We start from the raw sequence: 20,817 nt of genomic DNA, 5'->3' as shown, positions 1-20,817 counted from the left end.
CACCTAACCCTCACATCTTTAGACTGTGGGAGGAAACCGGAGCACCCGGAGGAAATCCACACAGACACTGGGAGAGCGTGCAGACTCCGCACAGACAGTGACCCAAGCCGGGAATCAATCCTAGGACCCTGGAGCTGTGAAGCAACTCTGGGCCCTTGGTGCTGCAAGGCAGCAGTGCTAACCACTGCGCTGCCCCAGGTTGCACCTTACTACTTGAAATGGGCAAGCACTTGCACCATGGGAAGAATTTGTGTGAAGTTCAAGGAGTGACTGGAAATTTCATCCAACCCCTGGACCTTTAGCAATGCTTTTATTTCATACAAAATAAACAGGTTTTTTTTTGTCAGAGACAGATTGCATTTTAAAAACACACCCATCTAAAGAGCTGGCTTGATCATGTTCTGCCAGAGGCATAGTCATGGTGACTTGGGAAATCTATTAGAACTTAGGTATATAACACTGATGGGGCTTAATCCTCAATTTGGGAACCGGAGTTAGTGCTGAACATTCAGTCATCCTGGCTACTTTACTTTAAAAAAATAAATTTAGTGTACCCAATTCATTTTTTCCAATTAAGGGACAATTTAGAGTGGCCAATCCACCTACCCTGCATATCTTTGGGTTGTGGGGGCGAAACCCACGCAAACAAGGGGAGAATGTGCAAACTCCACACGGACAGTGACCCAGAGCCGGGATCAAACCTGAGACCTCGCGCCGTGAGGTAGCAGGGTTAACCCACTGCGCCACCGTGCTGCCCCACCTTGGCTGCTTTAGTGACTGGTGACTCTTGCTCCCCCTTTACTCCTTGACATGTAAAGTGGATTTAATCTATAACAAGGGGGGAAATCTTCATACAATGAATAAGAAATGGGTAAATCTGATTGTAAAAAGCAATATTCTGTTCATTTGTATATTTGATATAATTAAGTTGGTGATCTTTGCCTTACTCAATTAATTTATTTAACTTTCTGAATATCAGAGATCATGCATAGCTGTGTGTGTGAGAGCCCAGTAATGTGTTGTCATGAATCTCTGATAAAATTAACATTTGATTATCTACCACACAATAAAAGTCGTTTTCAGCGCACTAAATGCAAGATCTGTTGAACCTAAATTTATAACGGGTTATGCATTGTTACACTCTCTTTGCTTTCTGCTGCATCATGAGCATCCCTTTACCGTCCACATGTGCTCACTGAAGATTGATATGAAACAAGGCTGGGTTTGACTCCAGAAACTGTAGATATTCTTTGTGCTGTTTTATAACGAGATGAACTTGATACAAATTAAAATATATTACCTTGTGACTAAAGTAGATTGTGTTTAATCCTATTGCTGGTAAGTAAACACGAGCTGAGTTAACAAGTTCAGTTTATCAACTGTATGCATCTGTTTCTCATGTTTTGTGTCTTTTGGAAAGTTCTTTGTTGCTTTATACTTCAATGTTGGACATTGCAAGTTGAATGCGAGACTTAAGATGCAATGTATAGAAAATAGGCACTGGTGCTTTGTTCTTCAACATTAACTAATTATTTCTAACTATTTGTTCAGGATCTGTGACCAAAGTAATAATTACGTTGTGGACAAGTTTGCTAGAAATCTCTTGGGCAGCATGCCACCTAACGCAACAATCCTGGTTCGAGGAGACCTCCCAGGAAACTCCTTGCGATACCTCCATTACTGTGAGGGACAAAGACCTGACCTCAGTCTCGTGGATCAGGAGGTAACGTAGGAGATATGGCACAGAAACAAACCATTCAGACTAACCAGTCCATAGTAGTGTTGATGCTCCTCCGCTCAAGTCTCTGCCCACCTTTTCCAATCTAAATCTATCATCAAAGGATGTTTTCTAGCTTCCCCTTAATTCATCCAATCTATACCATGTGCTGTAATAGAGCCACAGCCTATTGTGGAACAGGATCAAAGCGGCTGAGCAGAGGGATTGGAGGGACTGAGGGGGTGAGTAACATGATCTAGATCAATCCTCCCAAACCAGTGGGGGAACTGGGCGGCAATGCTAACCACTGGGCCACCGTGCTGCCCCCAGATTCAATTTTTAACATCTGAATTACTCGTGAGTCAGCAGTGACACACCAGTTGTACTGTAACGTACAAGTTGGTTATTCATCTGGGATCAGTGAGGGAAGAATTATTCTGAGTTAAAAATTGTGTTTCAATTTTTGACACAAACTCTTACAATTACAACTCATCGTAACAAGAAGTTTAAATTATTCAAATGCCTGGATTTAACAACCGGATATCGGGGGAAAGAGATGTTTCAGCAAAATTGTCTGCATATCCCTCTGCCTGTCCCCTCGATCTCTTGAATCCCTCTGCCCTTCTCCTCTGAATATTTGGGTGGAATGATTTGGAACTCGAGTCAGCCATGGGGGACATTGGATGGAGACAGCTGTAGCCATGGGAGAGGGGTGGATGAGCAGACATGTCTCTGAATGCAGTACCCTGAAATTGATTTTGCTTTTGTTGGGTGGAGCATCATATCAGATATATGTGGGGGGGGGGGCAGCAGTGTGTGTCTTCATTGGAACAAGGAGACCGGAGGCAATGAATTGTCTTTTCTGGTTTTGTGTAATTAAAAGCTGCTTCACAACTGGAGGGACCTGCTGTAAAGGATGTAACCCACTGCCATTCCTCTGCAGATGATGACATATGATTGGTATTTGCTGAAACTGGCCAAGCACCTACCACATGTCCACTTCCCAGGACATCGCTGGAATCTCGTCAACCAAGTGGATCCTGCTGGGACTGTGACATTCAACCTGCATCATTTACTCAATGCAAACAAAGAGTGAGTTTCTATTTGATAACCCCAGTTACTGAGTTGGAACAGAATGTGAGCTTTTATATAATAATTCCAGTTACTCTATGTAAACAGACTGAGGACTGCTCCAGAAGAGGTCAAGAGGTCAACCTTGACTTTTAATTGAATTTTCCACTTCCTCAGATGTGTCTGTCTGACTCTGCCTTGGCCCTGAATTGGTTTCAGGCACGACTTGTGCTGGAATAACTGTTGATATTCCACTCCTAACCCAACTATCCAATCCATGAGACTCATTTGATTCTTTCCAACTTCTTTTTTTCGGATAACAGCCTAATTCCCTTTCGAATTCCTAAATTGAATCTGCCTCCACCACATTCTCAGCCAGTGCATTCTAGACCTTAACTTTTTTACCCAACGAGTGGTTATTTTCATATCATGTTTTTGCTTCTTTTGCAAATACTTTAAATCTATTCCCACTCATTATTGAATCTTTCACAAGTGGGAACAGTTTCTCCCTGTCAACTCTGTCCAGGCCCCTCGTGATTTTGAATACCTCTATGAGATCTCCCCTCGGCCATCACTTCTCCAAGAACATACTATTACTTCTCTAATCTATCTTCATACCTAAAGTTCTTCATTCCTTGAGTTATTCTTGTGAATTTTTCCTGTATTCTCCAATGTCTTCACATCCTTCCTAAAGCATGGTGTCTACAACTGGACATGATACTCCAGCTGAGATCAAACCTGTGTCTGATACAAACTCAACATAACATAAGACCATAAGACATAGGAGCAGAATTAGGCCACTCGGCCATCGAGTCTGCTCCGACATACAATCATGGCTGATGTTTTCTCATCCCCATTCTCCTGCCTTCTCTCCATAACCCCTGATCTCCTTATTAATCAAGAACCTGTCTATCTCAGTCTTAAAGACACTCAGTGATTTGGCCTCCACAGCCTTCTGCAGCAGAGAGTTCCACAGATTCACCACCCTCTGGCTGAAGAAATTCCTCCTCATCTCTGTAACATAACTTCTTTGTTTTTATACTCCATACCCATATTAATAACACCCAGGCTCCTGTATGTTTTTTTTAGTGTTTTTATTAAAGCTTTTTCAAACAGAATTTTTACATAACTAATAACATAAAAATAAACAGAAAATATTTAACAAAACTAGGTGGCTGTTGTCATTATAAAAAAAGAAAATATACATTAAATAGACAGTTCCCCCACCTAAGCCCCCCTCCTCCCATTGCTGCTGCTGCTGACATTTTACCGCTCCCCGAGAAAGTCAAGGAAAGGTTGCCACCGCCGGGAGAACCCCAGCAAGGACCCTCTCAAGGCAAACTTTATTCGCTCCATGCTGAGGAACCCAGCCATGTCACTAACCCAGGTCTCCACACTCGGGGGTTTCGAGTCTCTCCACATCAACAAGATCTGTCTCCGGGCTACCAGGGAGGCAAAGGCCAACACCTCAGACTCTTTCGCTTCCTGTACTCCCGGATCCTCTGACACCCCAAAGATCGCTATTGTTGTACACGGCTTCACCTGCGTGTCCAAACTCTTGGACATAGCCCTCGCAAAGCCCTGCCAGAATTCTTTAAGCACCGGGCATGCCCAGAACATATGGACATGGTTCGTCGGACTCCCTGAACACCTCGCACAGCTGTCCTCCACCCCAAAGAACTTGCTCATTCTCGTTGTCGTCATGTGAGCCCGGTGTACTACCTTAAACTGAATTAAGCTGAGTCTGGCACATCATGAGGAAGAATTCACCCTGCCCAGGGCATCAGCCCACAGGCCCTCATCTAGCTCCTCACCTAGCTCCTCCTCCCACTTGCCCTTTAGTTCTTCCACTGAGGCTTTCTCCACCTCCTGCAGCTCTTGGTAGATGTCCAACACCTTCCCCTCTCCTACCCAGATGCCAGACAATACCCTGTCCTGCATCCTTCGAGGGGGGAGCAACGGAAATATCCCGACCTGTTTTTTGAGAAAGTCACGGACTTGGAGGTTTCTGAAGGCATTTCCCGGGGACAGGCTGAACTTCTCCTCCAGCGCCTTCAAGCTAGGGAAAGTCCCATCTATAAACAAGTCTCCCATACTGTATGTTTTTTAACCTGATCTCAACCTGTCCTGACACCTTAGATTACTTGTGTACATATACACCCAGGTCCTTCTGCACCTCCAACCCCATTATATTGTACGCTTTATTTTCTATTGTCTCTCCATGTTCTTCCTACCAGAATGAATCAATTCACATTTCTCCACACTGAATTTCATCTGCACCTGTCTGCTCATTCCACCAGTGATTTGCTGTCTTGATTGTTGCTCTTCTGTGCTAAATGTGACTTCAGCAATGAAAACCTTGTTCTAAGCCTTCTAAGAAAGAATTCAGCTCATGTTTTGCCAGTGGTAGTGTGAGATGTGTAACAAATAAACAATTTGCCAGTTTTTGAGCCAATGACTGCTGATCTTTCTCCCAGTTTGTATCTAGCATTTGTTTCACAAGAGCACACTTGAAAATTTGTACTGTGCACTCTGCTGCTTCACCAAACACCGGAGGGTGAGGTCACATGATATGAGTAGGGGAGCGGCTGTCTTTTTGCGAGCTCTGGCTCAGCTCATCTTAATCCATCTTTGCATCAGAGTCTACATTTCGTAATTGTATTTTCTTGGGTTACCTGGCTTTTGCTATGTCCCAGAAAGTATTTGGTAGGTGTCTTTGTGTGGAAGAGCCAAGATAAAATGCAAAAATCCTTGTTTGTTTTGTGGCGGCTGGGGTGGGGCCCTGCTTGCAGTGGCGTAGTTGCTGTTGAGTGGGCTTTTCCCTTGGTAGTGCTGTGTGCATTGGATGATAGCTGCCAACGGAGATGTTTTTTTTACTGAAACTCTTGGCTCTCCAGTGCAGGTCATCAGGGCTCACTTCCAAGAGTTGCGAGGTACTTTTAAGAAGGTGCATGAGGAGGTTCTTGTATTTAAGAGAGCATATTCCCCTAGTGGAGGCTTCACCCCATGTTATCGAGATCGCTTACATGGCTTGTCATTCATCCTGAAAGGTTCAAGAGAAGGAGACCGAGCAAGGTATACCCCTGGAGTGAGGTGTTGGGAGTTCCCGAGTGAGTTTGAAAATTGGCTGTATGTTTCGGTAATCTTGACTGGGAGGCTGGGAGTACCAGATTCAATGGAGCGCAACGTACCCTGTCTTCGAGGCCAAGGGTCGGTCTGACCCACCAATCACCGGTTCTGAATTGTCCTGTTCCTGATGCTCGTCGTGAGGAGTTGAGGCGGCCGAACCGAGTCAACCCTCCTTGGCTGGGGCCTAGGCTGCAGACCGCCTGGTGTTGATGAGACGCATGGCGGAAGTAATGTTTTGTGCTTTGATTGTCTGACTTCTTGAGAGAACCTAAAGAGTGTTCGTTGGTCTTGCTTGGTCCTTGGCTTTTCCTTCCTTCATGCGATCAGGAAGATGTCTTTATGCTGAGGACTGCCCTGCAGCTCGTCTGTTATCCTGAACATTACTTCCTGTTGTTTTCATGACGCTATCTTTTTTTCCTACAAGGGAGTGTGAGATATGGGCGTGATGACCTGTACCGTTGGTTATCCTGATTTAACAAATGCAAAGTGGGATTTGTGCAAAGGTTCACTCTTAATTGTAACTCTGCATTTAAAAAAATTTGTTCATGGGATGTTGGCGTTGCAGGCTGGGCCGGCATTTATTGCCCATCCCTAATTGCCCTTGAGGGGCAGTTAAGAGTCAACCACACTCTTGTGGATCTGGAGTCACATATAGGCCAGACCGGGTAGGAACGGCAGATTTCCTTCCCTAAAGGACATTAGTGAACCAGATGGTTTTTTTCGACGGTCGATAATGGTTTCATGGTCATCATTAGACTTTTAATTCTAGATTTTTATTGAATTCAAATTTCACCAAAGGCAGGGGTGAGATTTGAACCTGGATTCCGAGAGTATTACTCTGGGTCTCTGGTTTACTAGTCTATTGACAATACCACTAATCCAATTTGGGTTTTTCTTTTAGATTTGAATTTAAGCTCGTCTGTTATTAGAATAGGTCGAGATGGGATTAGTGTTCGCGGCTGAGGAATCAGAGTGGCCCTGGGATCATTTATATGACGGTTGTTACCGTGAGTCGGTTGGGTGTCCTCTTCCTGGGGGTTTCTTGTTTGCTTTTTTAATTTGGCTGAGCATTGTTCTGGTCTGGTGCAGTGGGTGGGTGGTGGAAGAGGGCCAGACCTTTCTCCCAGGATGCCGTATTAACTGGTGCCTTGACTGTTATTCTCCTGGACTGGGACCTCACCTGGCTAGTGTTAGTGACCATCCTTCTGCTCCTTGTGGGAGTGGTGCATTGCCCTGGATGGGGTTGGGTTGGTGCAGGCCTGGTGGGGTGTGGCTTTTGCCATTCTGTGGGAGGCCCTGGGGACATAATTTCCTGCATTTCTGTTTTGGATGGTACTGGGCTAGGCCAGGCTTGGCACCATGGCTGGTATCCTGTTGCCCCCGAGGATTGGAGATACCCACTTTTGAGCTCGCTTGTGGGAGAGGGCCCGGTGAGGCTGGGTTTGGTCCTCCGGGAGATTTGGGGATGGGCTGAGCATTGTATTGAGTAGATATTCTGTTTTATAGCCTTTATATGATTTATAGCCTTTATAGTTTTATATGATTTTCCCCCCTATTGACTGGTGGCTGGCTCTCGTTCTAGTTGAGTGTGTCTCGGGAGGCAGCCTGAAAAGTTGGGGGTGTGGGTTGGATATTAATTGCCCGTTCTGTTTCTCGCTTTTTTATGTGTGGTGTTACTTTGGAACCTTGTATTAATTTCTAAAATGTAAAATTCTAATAAATATATTTATTGAGGGTACTTGGCAATCACGTTATTTTGCATTGTGAATTTTGCTTAGACACGAGAAAGCTCATTTTGATTTAAGTGCTGCTGACCAGTTTCTAAAAACGCTGTTTTTTCATCCTTCACCACAATCATAGAATTTACAGTCCAGAAGGAGGCCATTTGGCCTATCGAGTCTGCACCGGCTCTTGGAAAGAGCACCCTACCCAAGCCCACACCTCCACCCTATCCCCATAACCCAGTAACCCCAACCAATACTAAGGGCACTTTTGGACACTAAGGGCTATTTAGCGTGGCCATCCACCTAACCTGCACATCTTTGGACTGTGGGAGGAAACCGGAACACCCGAAGGAAAGCCACCCACACACGGGGAGAATGTGCAGACTCCGCACAGATAGTGACCCAAGCCAGGAATCGAACCTGGGACCCTGGAGCTGTGAAGCAATTGAGCTAGCCACTGTGCTACCATGCTGCCGAGGATGGAACCCAATGATGGAACATTTTATAGATTACTTCTCGAGTGTGACCAGAATTGATGCACTTCCAATTTGGGAGTTTTCTCTCCTACATAACTTCAGAATTCTATTCATGATTTCTCCAGCTGATGTTGACTCAACTTTTCACAGTAGGGCGATTCAGGAATGATTTTTTAAAAAAATCTTTTTATTGGCATTGGTTTTCATTTATTGTACAGTCTCGAATCAGGAATCATGCTAACTCATCCGTGTTGGCCGCCATGTTCCATGCAATGCTACTTGGACTGCGATGCCCTGTGAATTTCCAATGTGCATCTTTGTGGTCTGGATCACCTGGATCGCAACTGACACTTAGCAACCTCCTGCTCTTTGACAACTGTATGCAGTGACTGCCATTTTCTGTTTACATTCTTTTAACAACCCTGTTGCCTGCAAATTTGTATCTTTCAGACATGCTCACCAACTAGAATCCAATGTCAACAAGATTATTGATTTTTCTGTGTTATAGCTCTCTGCACTATCATGGTCATGGATGTTTCCTCTAGGGCAGCACGTGGCGCAGTGGTTAGCATCCCGGCCCTGGGTCATTGTCCATGTCAAGTCTGCACATTCATCCCGTGTCTGCGTGGGTTTCACCCCCACAACGCAAAGATGTACAGGTTAGGTGGATTGGCCACGCTAAACTGCTCCTTAATTGGAAAAAAAATAATTGGGTACTCTGAATTTTTTTTTAATGGATGCTTCCTCTGAAATTTCATGGGTGAGTGTGCTCTGATCCCAGAAGTAGTGACACCAATGATTGGAGGAACATGCAGAAACAGAGCCCCATATAATTGCCTTTACTCCAGATTGAAATAGTTAGAACTGAATTTGTGTGCTGAAGTGAAGATGTGACTCTTTTGAAGGACTGGAATTGTCTGAGTTCCGCAACTCACTGAAGTATACACGTGTGTTTTACAGAAGGGAGATCTTTGTGTGTATAGGATTGCACGAAGGAGACCCAAGCTGGATGTACAGTTACTCCCTCAGGCCATGGGGTGCGTGTGAGAAGCTGGTCCATTCCACCAGTCAATTCAGCCCAGAAAGCTGGATCCAACACACCAAGGACATGTACAACTGGACAGAGGAGTATGGCAGGTGGGTGTCAAATTGCGGGGGCTGGGAGGATGGTAGTGATGATGCTGGGGACTGGGACAGAAGTTGGGCATCATGGTGTCAGGAGACTGGGAAGAGAGTTGGGTGTCATGGTGCATGGGACCAGGACATCTTCGGTGGGTGGATAGATGGACTTCACATGACTGGGACTCTTTTTTTTATCCTGAACTAATCTGCCTGCTCTGTTATCTGTACCTATTTCTATGACAAATCACGTTTGACATTACACATTGAAGATTATGAGTGGCATTGACAGAGTGGATAGTCAGATGCTCTTTCCTAGGGTAGGAGAGTCGAGTACTAGGGGACATAGTTTTAAAGTGCATGGGGAAAAGTTTAGAACAGATATGCAAAGCAAGTTTTTTTTACACAGAGGGTGGTTAATATATGGAACGCGTTGCCTGGGCATGTGGTGGGAGCAGGTACGACAGCGGCATTTAAGGCATATCCAGACAAATATATGAATAGAGTGGGAATGGAAGGATACGGACTCCGTAAGTTCATACGGTTTTAGTTTAGGCGGGGACTGTGGTCGGTGCAGGCATGGAGGGCTGAAGGGCCTGTTCCTGTACTGTCTTGTTCTTTGTTCTTGTATCCATTGCTTCCTTGGTTGTTTTGTTACATGCCGTTCTGTGTGCAAAGCCATGAAAGGCAATCCAGTTCTCTTCATTTCTTGAAATGTGCCCAAACTCTTAGTCAGGTGCCTCAGATTTTTTTGCATAACATTTATTTCTTGTCCAAGCCTTGTTCTTTTTGATTTTTCATTCTAACACATCTCTGCGGTCCGTGCCTTTTGGAACCTTTCTCATGTCCCATAACTCGGGTTTGTACAATGTGGGGATAATCATTGCTTCATAAACTCTTGCCTTTGTTTATATAAAAATATCTTTAGCTTTCAACATTATTTGATACTACAGAGTGCTTGGGATGTTTCACGACTTTAAAAGGTGCTATATAAATACTTTTTGGTGCTCTTTGCATATCTTGCTTAATTCTCCAAAAGCAGCAAACTCAATTCCAATCCTTAAGTAGCCCTCTTCACAACTCCCTTCCTCTGACACTAACCCAAAATGTTTCCACCTATTCAACTGCATTCCTTCCAACTATTCTGGACACCTTCCTCATGCTTCACAAATGACATGACCTTTGTTTACCTTGTTAGTGTGTAATTCTAATACTGTACTCTCCATTGGACTAATTTAAATTTTTGAAAGATAGTTGCGTTATCACCATTTGATTAATCAGGGTTAAACATGGAATATAACACTGGTACACTCCAGTATATGACTGTGACAAGTAGCTAACAGCTCCTTCTTTCTTCTTCCACTTCTCTAAACCCCAAGTTGTCTTGACTTCTTAAACCACTTGGGTGTGCTTAACCAGGATCTGTCTTGAGACTTTTTTTCCCCCTGCACGGAGCTCTCCCAAAATCTCTTAACACTTTTTCAGAGTTGGAAACCTGGATGGATTATTCACCAGGTCTTTTCACACGACAATGTTTTACTTTATTTAAACATATCCAATTAAACAAAGTTCTTTGTCTAAGCCTTGGATTAAAAATCCTGCAATGCCATTCACCTGCATTTTGAATGTACCTTCTGGTTTTTGTTTTAATGTTAGAGTACCAATTTTTTTTTCCAATTAAAGAGTAATTTATCCTGGCAAATCCACCTACCCTGCACATCTTTTGGGTTGTGGGTAAGACACGGGCAGAATGTGTAAACTCCACACAGACAGTGATCCAAGGTCGGGATTGAACCCAGATCCTTGGTGCCGTGGGGCAGCAGTGTTAACCACTGCACCACAATGTCGCCCAGTACCTTCTGATTTTGACCAATTACTCTTACCTCATCTTTTTTTTAATCGCATCTCAAGCTGTTCCCCTTGACCACTTTAATTCTCCCAGTAACATTCCATCTCAAACTGACTTCCAAATGTTTCATTACTTGTATTGAGTCCAGTTATTTATGCCCAAAACTATGCTTAAGTCATGTTAAAAAAGCTGTTCAGAATGGCAGTTCAGTTAAGCTGTTAGCCCATACCAGGCTATTGAACCATGGGGTTGTTCACTACTTCAACAAGAATATTATTTGCACAAGGTTAAATTAAAAGCCTGAAACAGCTTTATATTATGGTTCATTGTTTTGAGTATCGAACAGTTGCTCTCACCCTAGGCCTTGTCTATCCATGGGCCCTTCTCAGCCTAGGTACCAATTATTATCCTAGAATAATCATTCCACTAGCTTTGTTTCTATGATTGGATTGGATTTGTTTATTGTCACATGTACCGAGGTACAGTGAAAAGTATTTTTCTGCGAGCAGCTCAACAGATCATTAAGTACATGGAAAGAAAAGGGAATAAAAGAAAATACATAATAGGGCAACACAAGGTATACAATGTAACTACACAAGCACCAGCATCGGATGAAGCATAGAGGGGTGTAGTGTTCATGAGGTCAATCCATAAGAGGGTCATTTAGGAGTCTGGTAACAGCGGGGAAGAAGCTATTTTTGAGTCTATTTGTGCGTGTTTTCAGACTTCTGTATCTCCTGCCCGATGGAAGAAGTTGGAAGAGTGAGTAAGCCAGCTGGGAGGGGGTCTTTGATTATGCTGCCTGCTTTCCCCAGGCAGCGGGAGGTGTAGATGGAGTCAATGAATGGGACTATGAAAATTGAAGCTTGTATCTTCTAGTAAAACAACTGGCGATTAGAGATATATAACAAAGAACTTTATTTTGGAGGATATTTTGAAGTAAAATATAGCACCAGTGAAACTGAAATTATATATCATCTCTTGTTGCAAAACTGATCAGTGTTTCCATTATTAAATTAATCAACTTAATCAGGTGACAGTGTACCTCATTGTCACACCCGAACTGTTGATTTCGACTATCACATTTATTATTTTTTAATATAAATTTAGAGTATCCAATTATTTTTTTTCCAAAATCTATCTAAACTCCACATCTTTGGCTTGTGGGGGTGAAACCTCCGCTGACAGGGGGAGAGTGTGTAGACCAGGGGTGGGCAAACTTTTGCGTGCAAGGGCCGCATTCAGAAATTCACAATTCACAAAGGGCCGCATAGTATATTAAGTAAAATAATTACTTCACCCGGTTATGATTCTGGGCGCCTCATATAGAACATAGAACAGTACAGCACAGAACAGGCCTTTCGGCCCTCGACGTTGTGCCAAGCAATGATCACCCTACTCAAGTCAACGTATCCACCCTATACCAGTAAGTAACCCAACAGCCCCCCCACCCATTAACCTTTAAAAAAAAAATTTAAAAAAAAAAAAAAAAATTTTTTTAAAAAAAATTTTTTTTTTTTTTTTTTTTAATGACTTGGTGGGCCGCAGAAATACCTTTGGCGGGCCGCATGCGGCCCGCGGGCCGTAGTTTGCCCACCCCTGGTGTAGACAGTGACCCAGGGCCTGGAGAACCATCACATTTATATTGAACAACTCATGGATTTATTGTAGTTTTCTATCAGCACTGCAAGCTTCTCAGGAGTATCCCATATCCTGTCTCACTATAGACTGTCAAAGGCCTGAATTAAACCCAGGAAGTTGCTGCAACAATTAATGTTATGTTCTATAGATTTCCACCCTGTTCTAAAACCAGCTTGTTCTTGATGCAATAGCACTTGGACCACATTTTTCCATTTTCCTGTGTTTGATCAAATTATTTTGTGTGCGCTCAAGTGAACTGTATTCTCTATAGAAGGGCGCACGGTGATTAACATCGCTGCCACACAGCATCAGCGACGTGGGTTTGATTCTGACCTTGGGTGACTGTGTGAAGATACATTCTCTACATGTCTGCGTGGGTTTCCTCCGGGTGCTCCGATTTCCTCCCCCGGTGCAAAGATGTGCAGGTTAGGTGGATTGGCCATGATAAATTGCCCCAAAGGTTAGGTGGGGTTACCAGGATAGGGCGGAGGAGTGGGCATAGGTAGAGTGCCCTTTCAGATGGTCGGTGCAGGCTGAATGGCGTCTTTCTGCACTGTCGGGATTCTATGATTCAAGTTACTGCATCCATTCTTTGCTTTATCATGTTTCCCCAATCTTTAGAAGTGTGCTCTTCATGAATGTTGTTAAACAACCTTTGCACCAAAGAACATCCCTCAACATTCGGCAGTGATATTATTCATACTAGGAGATACTGTCACCTTCAAAAACTAATAAATATCTTTGTACGAAAGCATAATACTGAAGTTTCTGAAAATCTGAAATAAATACAGAATGCCAGAAATACTCAACCGGTTTGTAAGTATTGCTGGAGAGAATAGGAAAGTTAAATTACAGATCAATGACCTTTTGTCAGACATTAATTCTGAAGAAAAGGTCACCCAGATTCTTTCACTATGTCGAAAACAAAAACAGATTTTTGTTTTGAAATGTTTTTCCAGTAGTGCTCATTTCCGACTTCACTGGGGTCAGTGAGCTTATGGTCAAAGCCAACACTGGCTGCTCCATATCTGAACACCATATCTGCATCTTTTATATACCGCTCAGAAGAAAGGCCACTCAGCTGACCAAGCCTGTCAACTCTTTCAAAAGCAAACCAATTAGTCCCATTCCCTGCAATTCTTTTCTCCTTCAAATATTTATCCAGTTAAACAAGGGAAATTAGGGATGGACAATAAATGCTAGCCTGGCCAGCAACGCTCACACTATCATTTTAAAAATCACACATAATATCCAGAATGTGATCATTTTTCTTGTCTTCCCATCAGACGACAAGTTCACTTTTTCGCTTTCTTTGGTAGAAGAACATCTTCATCGCCATCAGATTATTGCTTAAGCGAGAAGAATATAACCATTATCCACACCAACTATAAATGTTCCTGTCACTCCATCCTGCATGTTCCAATGAGATAACTTTCACATTGAAGTCTCCCATTTGAGCTATACGTCTGAGCTGACTCTGGAGATCCTCACAAGAATATTTTTTTGATACATTTTTAAGGTAGCCAATTTTTTTCCCCAATTAAGGGACGATTTAGCATGGCCAGTCCACCTACCCTGCATATCTTTGGATTGTGGGGGTGAGACCCACACACATGGGGAGAATGTGGGCGTGGCAGCAGTGTTTGGCACTGTTACTTCACAGCGTCAAGGACCCAGGTTCGATTCCCGGCTTGGGTCACTGTACGGAGTCTGCACGTTCACCCCGTGTCTGTGTGGGTTTTCTCCGGTTTCCTCCCACAAGTTCCAAAAGACGTGCTGTTAGGTAATTTGGACATTCTGAATGCTCCTTCCGTATACCTAAACAGGTGCCGGATTGTGGCGACTAGGGGCTTTCCAAGGTAACTTCGTTTCAGTGTTAATGTGAGCCTACTTGTGACAATAAAGATTATTATTATTGTATGCAAACTCCACACGGACAGTGTCATGAGAATGTCGCTTTAAGAAATGTTTAGCTGCTCATATTACTGCAGTGATGTCAGAGTGTGGGTGGAGCTGGGCTGTCTGTCAGCTTTTTATTTTCATTTTAGGCTGTTTGCTGCAGGGTGTGTTTTAGTTTTGTTTTCAGTGTTGGAGCTGAAGCCAGTCAAAGCAGGTGTACTGTTGATCTCTGCCATGAAAAGACTATTTCTTGATAATTTGATGAATTCAGAATTATAAATGTTCTCCGTAGTGAATGTAAACCTAATGTGTTTCTGTTAAAAGGTGTTTCTTTTGTCTTCTGGATGTTGTTTGGGAAGTTATTAAGGATTACTTAGTGTTGTATTCTTTGGGGGTTGTATTTGAATTGATGGTTGCTAAGATGGTCACTGTATGTTTTAAAAAGGTTAACTTGAGTTCATAAAAAATACTTTCCCATGTCTGCTGTACCATACCTGTAGAGTGGGCCGCGTGCTCCTCATACCAGAATCTATTAAAAGTTGTGGGTCGGGTGAACTCCATGATACACTTTGGAGTTCCAAAACCCTGGCCCATAACAACAGTGAAAGATCCTCACAAAAATGATGTTTCTCCAACATTGGACTATTTTAGACTGCTCTGGGGATGAGACAGGGATGCCCCCTCTCCCCACTGTTCTTTGCACTGGCTATAGAGCCATTGGCAATTGCTCTGAGAGCCTCAAGGGGCTTGAGAGGACTGGTCCGGGGGGGTGGAGCACAGGGTTTTGCTCTATGCGGATGACCTTCTTCTGTACGCTTCGGACGCAATAGAGGGGATGGAAAAAATCATGAGGACTCCAGGGAATTTGGCCGGTTTTCGGGGTATAAGCTTATTGTGGGAAAGAGTCAGATGTTTGTGGTCCAGGCGAGGGGACAGGAGAGGCGACTGGGAGAGCTGCCATTTAGATTAGTAAAGGGAAGCTTTAGGTACCTAAGCATCTAAGTGGCCCGGGAATGGGACAGGCTGCATAAATTCAATCTGGCCCGGCTGGTGGACCAAATGAAGGACGATTTTCGGAGATGGGATGCGCTTCCGTTGTCTCTGGCTGAGAGGGTGCAAATGGTGAAGATGACGGTCGTCCCGAGATTCCTATTTGTATTTCAGTGTCTCCTCATCTTTATTCCGCGGTCCTTTTTCAAGCAGGTCAACAGAGTGATCACGGGCTTTGTTTGAGCGGGCAAGACCCCGCGGGTAAGGAAGGCAATGCTTGAGCGGAGTCGGGGAGAGGGCGGACTGGCGCTGCCAAATTTTAGTAACTATTACTGGGCGGCTAATATAGCCATGATCAGGAAGTGGGTGGTGGGGGAGGGGTCGGCATGGGTGCGTATGGAGGCGGCTTCATGTAAAGGCACCAGTTTGGGGGCGTTGGTAACTGCGCCTCTGCCGTTCCCGCCGGCACGGTACTCCACCAGCCCCGTGGTGGTGGCGGCCCTGAGAGTTTGGAGCCAGTGGAGGCGGCATGTGGGAGCAGTGGGAGCATCGGTCTGGGACCCAATCTGTGATAATCACCGGTTTGCCCCGGGGTGTATGGATGGGGGGTTCCGGATATGGTGGAGAGCAGGGATTGAGAGGATGGGGGATATGTTTATAGAGGGGAGCTTCCCGAGTATGAGGGCGCTGGAGGAGAGGTTTTGGGTTGGCATGGGGAAACAAATGCAGGTATCTGTATGTGCGGGACTTCCTACATAAACAGGTGGCAACCTTCCTGCTCCTACCACAAAGTGGGATTCAGGACTGGGTAGTTTCCAGAGGATGGGTAGGAGAAGGGAGTGTCTCTGACATTTACCAGGAACTTATGGGGTTGGAGGAGACGCAGACCGAGGCGCTGAAGCGCAAGTGGGAGGAGAGATAGAGGATGGTCTATGGCCGGATGCGTTGAGTAGAGTCAACGCGTCCGCAACATGTGCCAGGCTCAGCCTGATACAAGATCGTACATTGGGCTCACATGACAGTGGCCAGGATGAGCAGATTCTTTGGGGTGGAAGACAGGTGTGCACAATGTGCAGGAAGACCAGCGAACCATGTCCACATGTTCTGGACATGTCCAAAGCTTAGGGAATTTTGGCAGGGGTTTGCAGATGTCATGTCCACGGTGTTAAAAACAAGGGTGGCACTGAGTCCAGAGGTGGCGATTTTCGGGGTGTCGGAAGACCTGGGAATCCAGGAGGAGGAAGAGGCAGACGTTCTGGCCTTTGCTTCCCTGGTAGCCCGGAGACGGATACTATTAGCTTGGAGGGACTCGAAGCCCCCAAAATCAGAGACCTGGCTATCGGACATGGCTAGCTTTCTGTGTTTGGAGAAAATCAAGTACGCTTTGAGAGGGTCACTGTTAGGGTTCGCCCGGAGGTGGCAACCGTTCGTCGACTTCTTTGCGGAAAAATAATCGTCAGCAGAAGGCGGGGAGGTTAGTTTAGCTTAGAGTAGGGGGTTAATAAAGGTGGGACCTGTAAGGAAGGGAGACTGCTTTTGCACTATGTTTATAGTTTCATGTACATTGTTTATATTGTTGTTACAGTACCAAAAATACCTCAATAAAAAGTTTATTAAAAAAAATGTTTCTCCATCAGGCACTGCTGGTATTGAGGTGAGAGGTTGGAGTTTGAACAGATCATTCTTTCTTACAGGTTTGATCCAGCTTCTTGGGAAGCGATAGCAAATGAAGAAATGTGGCAAGCAAGGTAACCCAGCACCTCCCAGACACCAGAACTATTGTCAGCATGGTCTTCAGTTCCACAAAGAATGTCAATAGATTATTCTTATCATGTTGTCCTCACTTTCTCTCTGCCTCTCATCTCCTTCCCTCTTTCATCCCCTTGCCTCTCCATGTACTACTTGCATCCCTCCCACCTTCCTGTGTTATCTGCTTGCACACTCTGGCTTTCCCTCTAGCTGGCTCTGTGACCTCCTTACCTCAGTCGCCCCCCTCCCCCCGCTTCACCTCACTGTTTCCATCCTTTCCATGTCCCTCGTAGCTCTGTGCCTTCCTTTTCATTTGCACCCCGCTTGATCCCCTCTTTCCCTTTCATTAGGAAGACAAATGGTACAGCCTAATTGGAGTATGAGTAAGAAAATCTTGCAGCAATTATGAGCTTTGGTGAGGCCACCCAAGGAGACTTTGCATACCATTTGGTATACTTATCTAAGGATATATTTGCCTCAGAGGGCGTGTGACAACATTTTACCAGATTGATTCTTGGGAACAGGTATTTTTTTAAGTAAGAGGTGGAGAGTAATGGGCCGATATTTTCTCTAGGAGAGGTAATCTCCTACCTAATCTGGCGCCTGTTCAGATACACAGAGGGGGAATTCGCAATGTCCAAATTACCTAACAGCACATTTTGGGAGCTGTGGGAAGAAACTGGAGCACCCGGAGGAAACCCACGCAGACACGGAGAATGTGCAGACTCCGCACAGACAGTGACCCAGCAGGGAATCGAACCTGGGACTCTGGCGCTGTGAAGCAACAGTGCTAACTACTGTGCTACCGTGGTTTTGAAAGAAGCCGATGAATAGATTTAGAAGAATTCCTGCTTGGACAAGAGGACAAAATCTTAAAATCAGAGTCAGGTTATTGAGCAGCATTTAGAATTTTGAAACTCCCACAAAAAGCTCTAAATGATAGCTCAGTTAATAGCTAATTTATATAATTTATCACATTCTGTTGAAAATCAAGATGGTGATGAAACTGCAAGCTTCTTTTAGTTGGGGTTTGTCTGATTTACTTTGGGGTTTTGCAGGATGAAGACTCCTTTCTTCTTATTTGAATTAGCGGAAAATCCAGGCCAAGCGGAGCCAGTAAAAGTGCAGCTCTATACATTCGCCTACCAAGTGAGTTCCATTTTACCCATTAAACACTTCCAACAGCCCATGTGATTAGCCTGTCATGTGTTGCCGGAAGAAATCAATCCTTCCAACTTACGCATACAAATCCATTTGCTGTGTTTAGACTAATCCTATTCTTCATGCTTTGCTTTTTTAGTTATATCGGGAGCTGGTCACTGCAGAGAAGCATCCAGTTAATTGGCACAAAAACTATGCCATAGTGTGCGAGAGGATGCTGTGGTTCGCTGCACACACTGCGGTTGATGTGAGCCCAGAGTCTCTCCTGTCAGAAGCCATTAAACATTTCTCGCTCTATGTGGCCAAAGCACCAGACGACCCTCAGAAAAGTGCCATTATCCAGTTCATCAGACATCTGAAAGAGGAGCGAGCAAGAGCTCAGTAGACAAGCAAAGGATTCAGATATTGGACTAATGGAACCATGGTCATAAGTGACTAAGATCTAACCAAAGAATCAACTAGTTCGACAGGGGTCACTTGGTTAATCAGTCCAGCCTGGTTAAAGGTTCTAGTGCTGCAGCATCTGGACTTGTGGCATATGGAGTGGATGACTGATCTGATTTAGTTGTCATTTAATGGTTTTAGATCCTTGGAAGCAAGGAAGGATCTCCCATGCAGTACTGATCAGTCTTATAAAGTCTGAAGGCAGTGTAATGTTTTTTGTTGATTATTTCTGTAAATGTAGAAATCATTTCGAGCCCATATATCATGGGTCTCTTGGATAGAGTTTAATTCTGGAGAATGAAAATCTGACATTTTTCTGATGGGAGGTAAATGATTGTTTAGGGTCAATGATTAGAACTATGTCAGGAATGTGGTAAATTAATGAGATTAATAGCTTCAGATATGAGCTTGAGATAATAAAATAACAAGTCAAGATTAGGAATCTAGACATGAGGTGCCAACAGTCATATCAGGAAATATTGTTTACCAGAGATCAGTGGAGCTATACAAATGACAACTTATAAATGCAATGCATTTGAATGAAGTGGACAGCAGGATTCAGTGGCAAATATCAAAGGGATTGAACAGTATAACTGTTGGAATCTTCATTGAAGAGGCAGGGTAGCTTTCCATCCAACAGCTGGACAGGCCTGTTCCATCAGTGATCTGAGCCACGGAGGCCCGTTCCATCCAACATTTAAAGCCACAGCATGTTGCAGAGATTCTTCACTAACTCAGTTTTGTGCCTTCGCTGAACCAGGAAGAAATGTTTTCCTCAGACGTGGTCACCTGAATGGTATTGTGTGGTAACTATTAATTGGATTTGACAAAATTGAATGTTGCTTGGGAAAAGGTGCATCTCAAGTGAGTTCAGGGAACATGGGTATATTTTGGGAACAAGATAAAACATGAAACTGTTTAGTTATTCATGTACTTCAGTGTTAACATGAATATTGTCATTTTTTTAAAACTTAAAGCATATTTATTAATTTGTTTACATAACGACTGGACTGGTTCCTCACTGGGTTGTACATTATTCCAAACAAATATACACCATAAAGAACCAGTGTTTCAGCTTCCGGTGGCGACCTTGGAGTGAGTGGTCACACATTTGGTGGCTCCCGGTCGTGGCGGTTATCTTGGACCTTTTCCCTGGCTAACAAGTGGATGTGAGGCAGAATAAAGGTGCAGGAGAGAGGAAAAGATTTACCCGCTGGTGTATGGAACTGAGGGCCAGAATCAGTTGAAAAAGAGGGACTCAGTCATTTGGAGCTGGTGCGGTGCATGTAACGCACATGGAGATGGCGGAGGGACCCTGCCGGCTCAGTGGGCGACGGAGCAGCTGGAGAGGTTCACCCAGCAACAGAAGGACCGTCTGGAGGACCTGGCCCGAGCGGTGCATTCGATTGCGGTGGTCGATCGCGTTGAGATGAGGCTGGTGGCCCGGTGTCAGGCAATCCAGAAGATGGAGGAGGTGGCAGGGGAACATGAGGAGCAGTTTGCCTCGATGGCAGCGGAGATGGGGCTGATGCACAATCAGCTTCAGGAGAAGGACCTAGAGAACCGGTCACACAGGCAGAATATAAGCATCGTTGGCCTGCTGGAAGGGAGTGAAGGAGCTGATGCGTATTTGGGGAGGATGCTGGAGAAGCTGCTTAAAGAGGGTGCATTTGCACGGCTGTTGGAGGTGGATCGAGCACACAGGGCATGTGGGGAATGTATTATACCAATAATCCACCAGTTTATTTGTATCTGTGTGATGCTGTTGCTCTTGTGGATTTCTCCTATGGGCCATTGTATGGCATTATCCATAGGGGAACATGTTGGGGCATGTATGGGCTCTGCCCA

The 20,817-nt window shown here is 44.5% G+C and overlaps 1 protein-coding gene across 3 annotated transcripts in view; it reads left to right on the top strand.

The window, feature by feature from the left end:
- The window catches only part of tmem260 (transmembrane protein 260), a 60,669-nt gene extending 40,702 nt beyond the window's left edge, over positions 1-19,967 (top strand). For 2 of the 3 annotated variants that reach the window (XM_038777378.1, XM_038777381.1), the window contains 6 exons: positions 1,552-1,723; positions 2,661-2,809; positions 9,078-9,254; positions 17,310-17,363; positions 18,423-18,513; positions 18,665-19,967. In XM_038777378.1, the coding sequence (XP_038633306.1) occupies positions 1,552-1,723; positions 2,661-2,809; positions 9,078-9,254; positions 17,310-17,363; positions 18,423-18,513; positions 18,665-18,910 (889 nt within the window). In that variant the 3' untranslated portion in view covers positions 18,911-19,967. The remainder of the gene's footprint in view (positions 1-1,551; positions 1,724-2,660; positions 2,810-9,077; positions 9,255-17,309; positions 17,364-18,422; positions 18,514-18,664) is intronic. The other variant, XM_038777380.1, reaches the window with a different exon arrangement.
- Positions 19,968-20,817: the final 850 nt, after the last annotated feature.

Source organism: Scyliorhinus canicula, chromosome 18, assembly GCF_902713615.1.
Source record: "Scyliorhinus canicula chromosome 18, sScyCan1.1, whole genome shotgun sequence".
Taxonomy (NCBI): Eukaryota; Metazoa; Chordata; class Chondrichthyes; order Carcharhiniformes; family Scyliorhinidae; genus Scyliorhinus; species Scyliorhinus canicula.
This window is presented reverse-complemented; position numbering and strand designations above follow the sequence as displayed.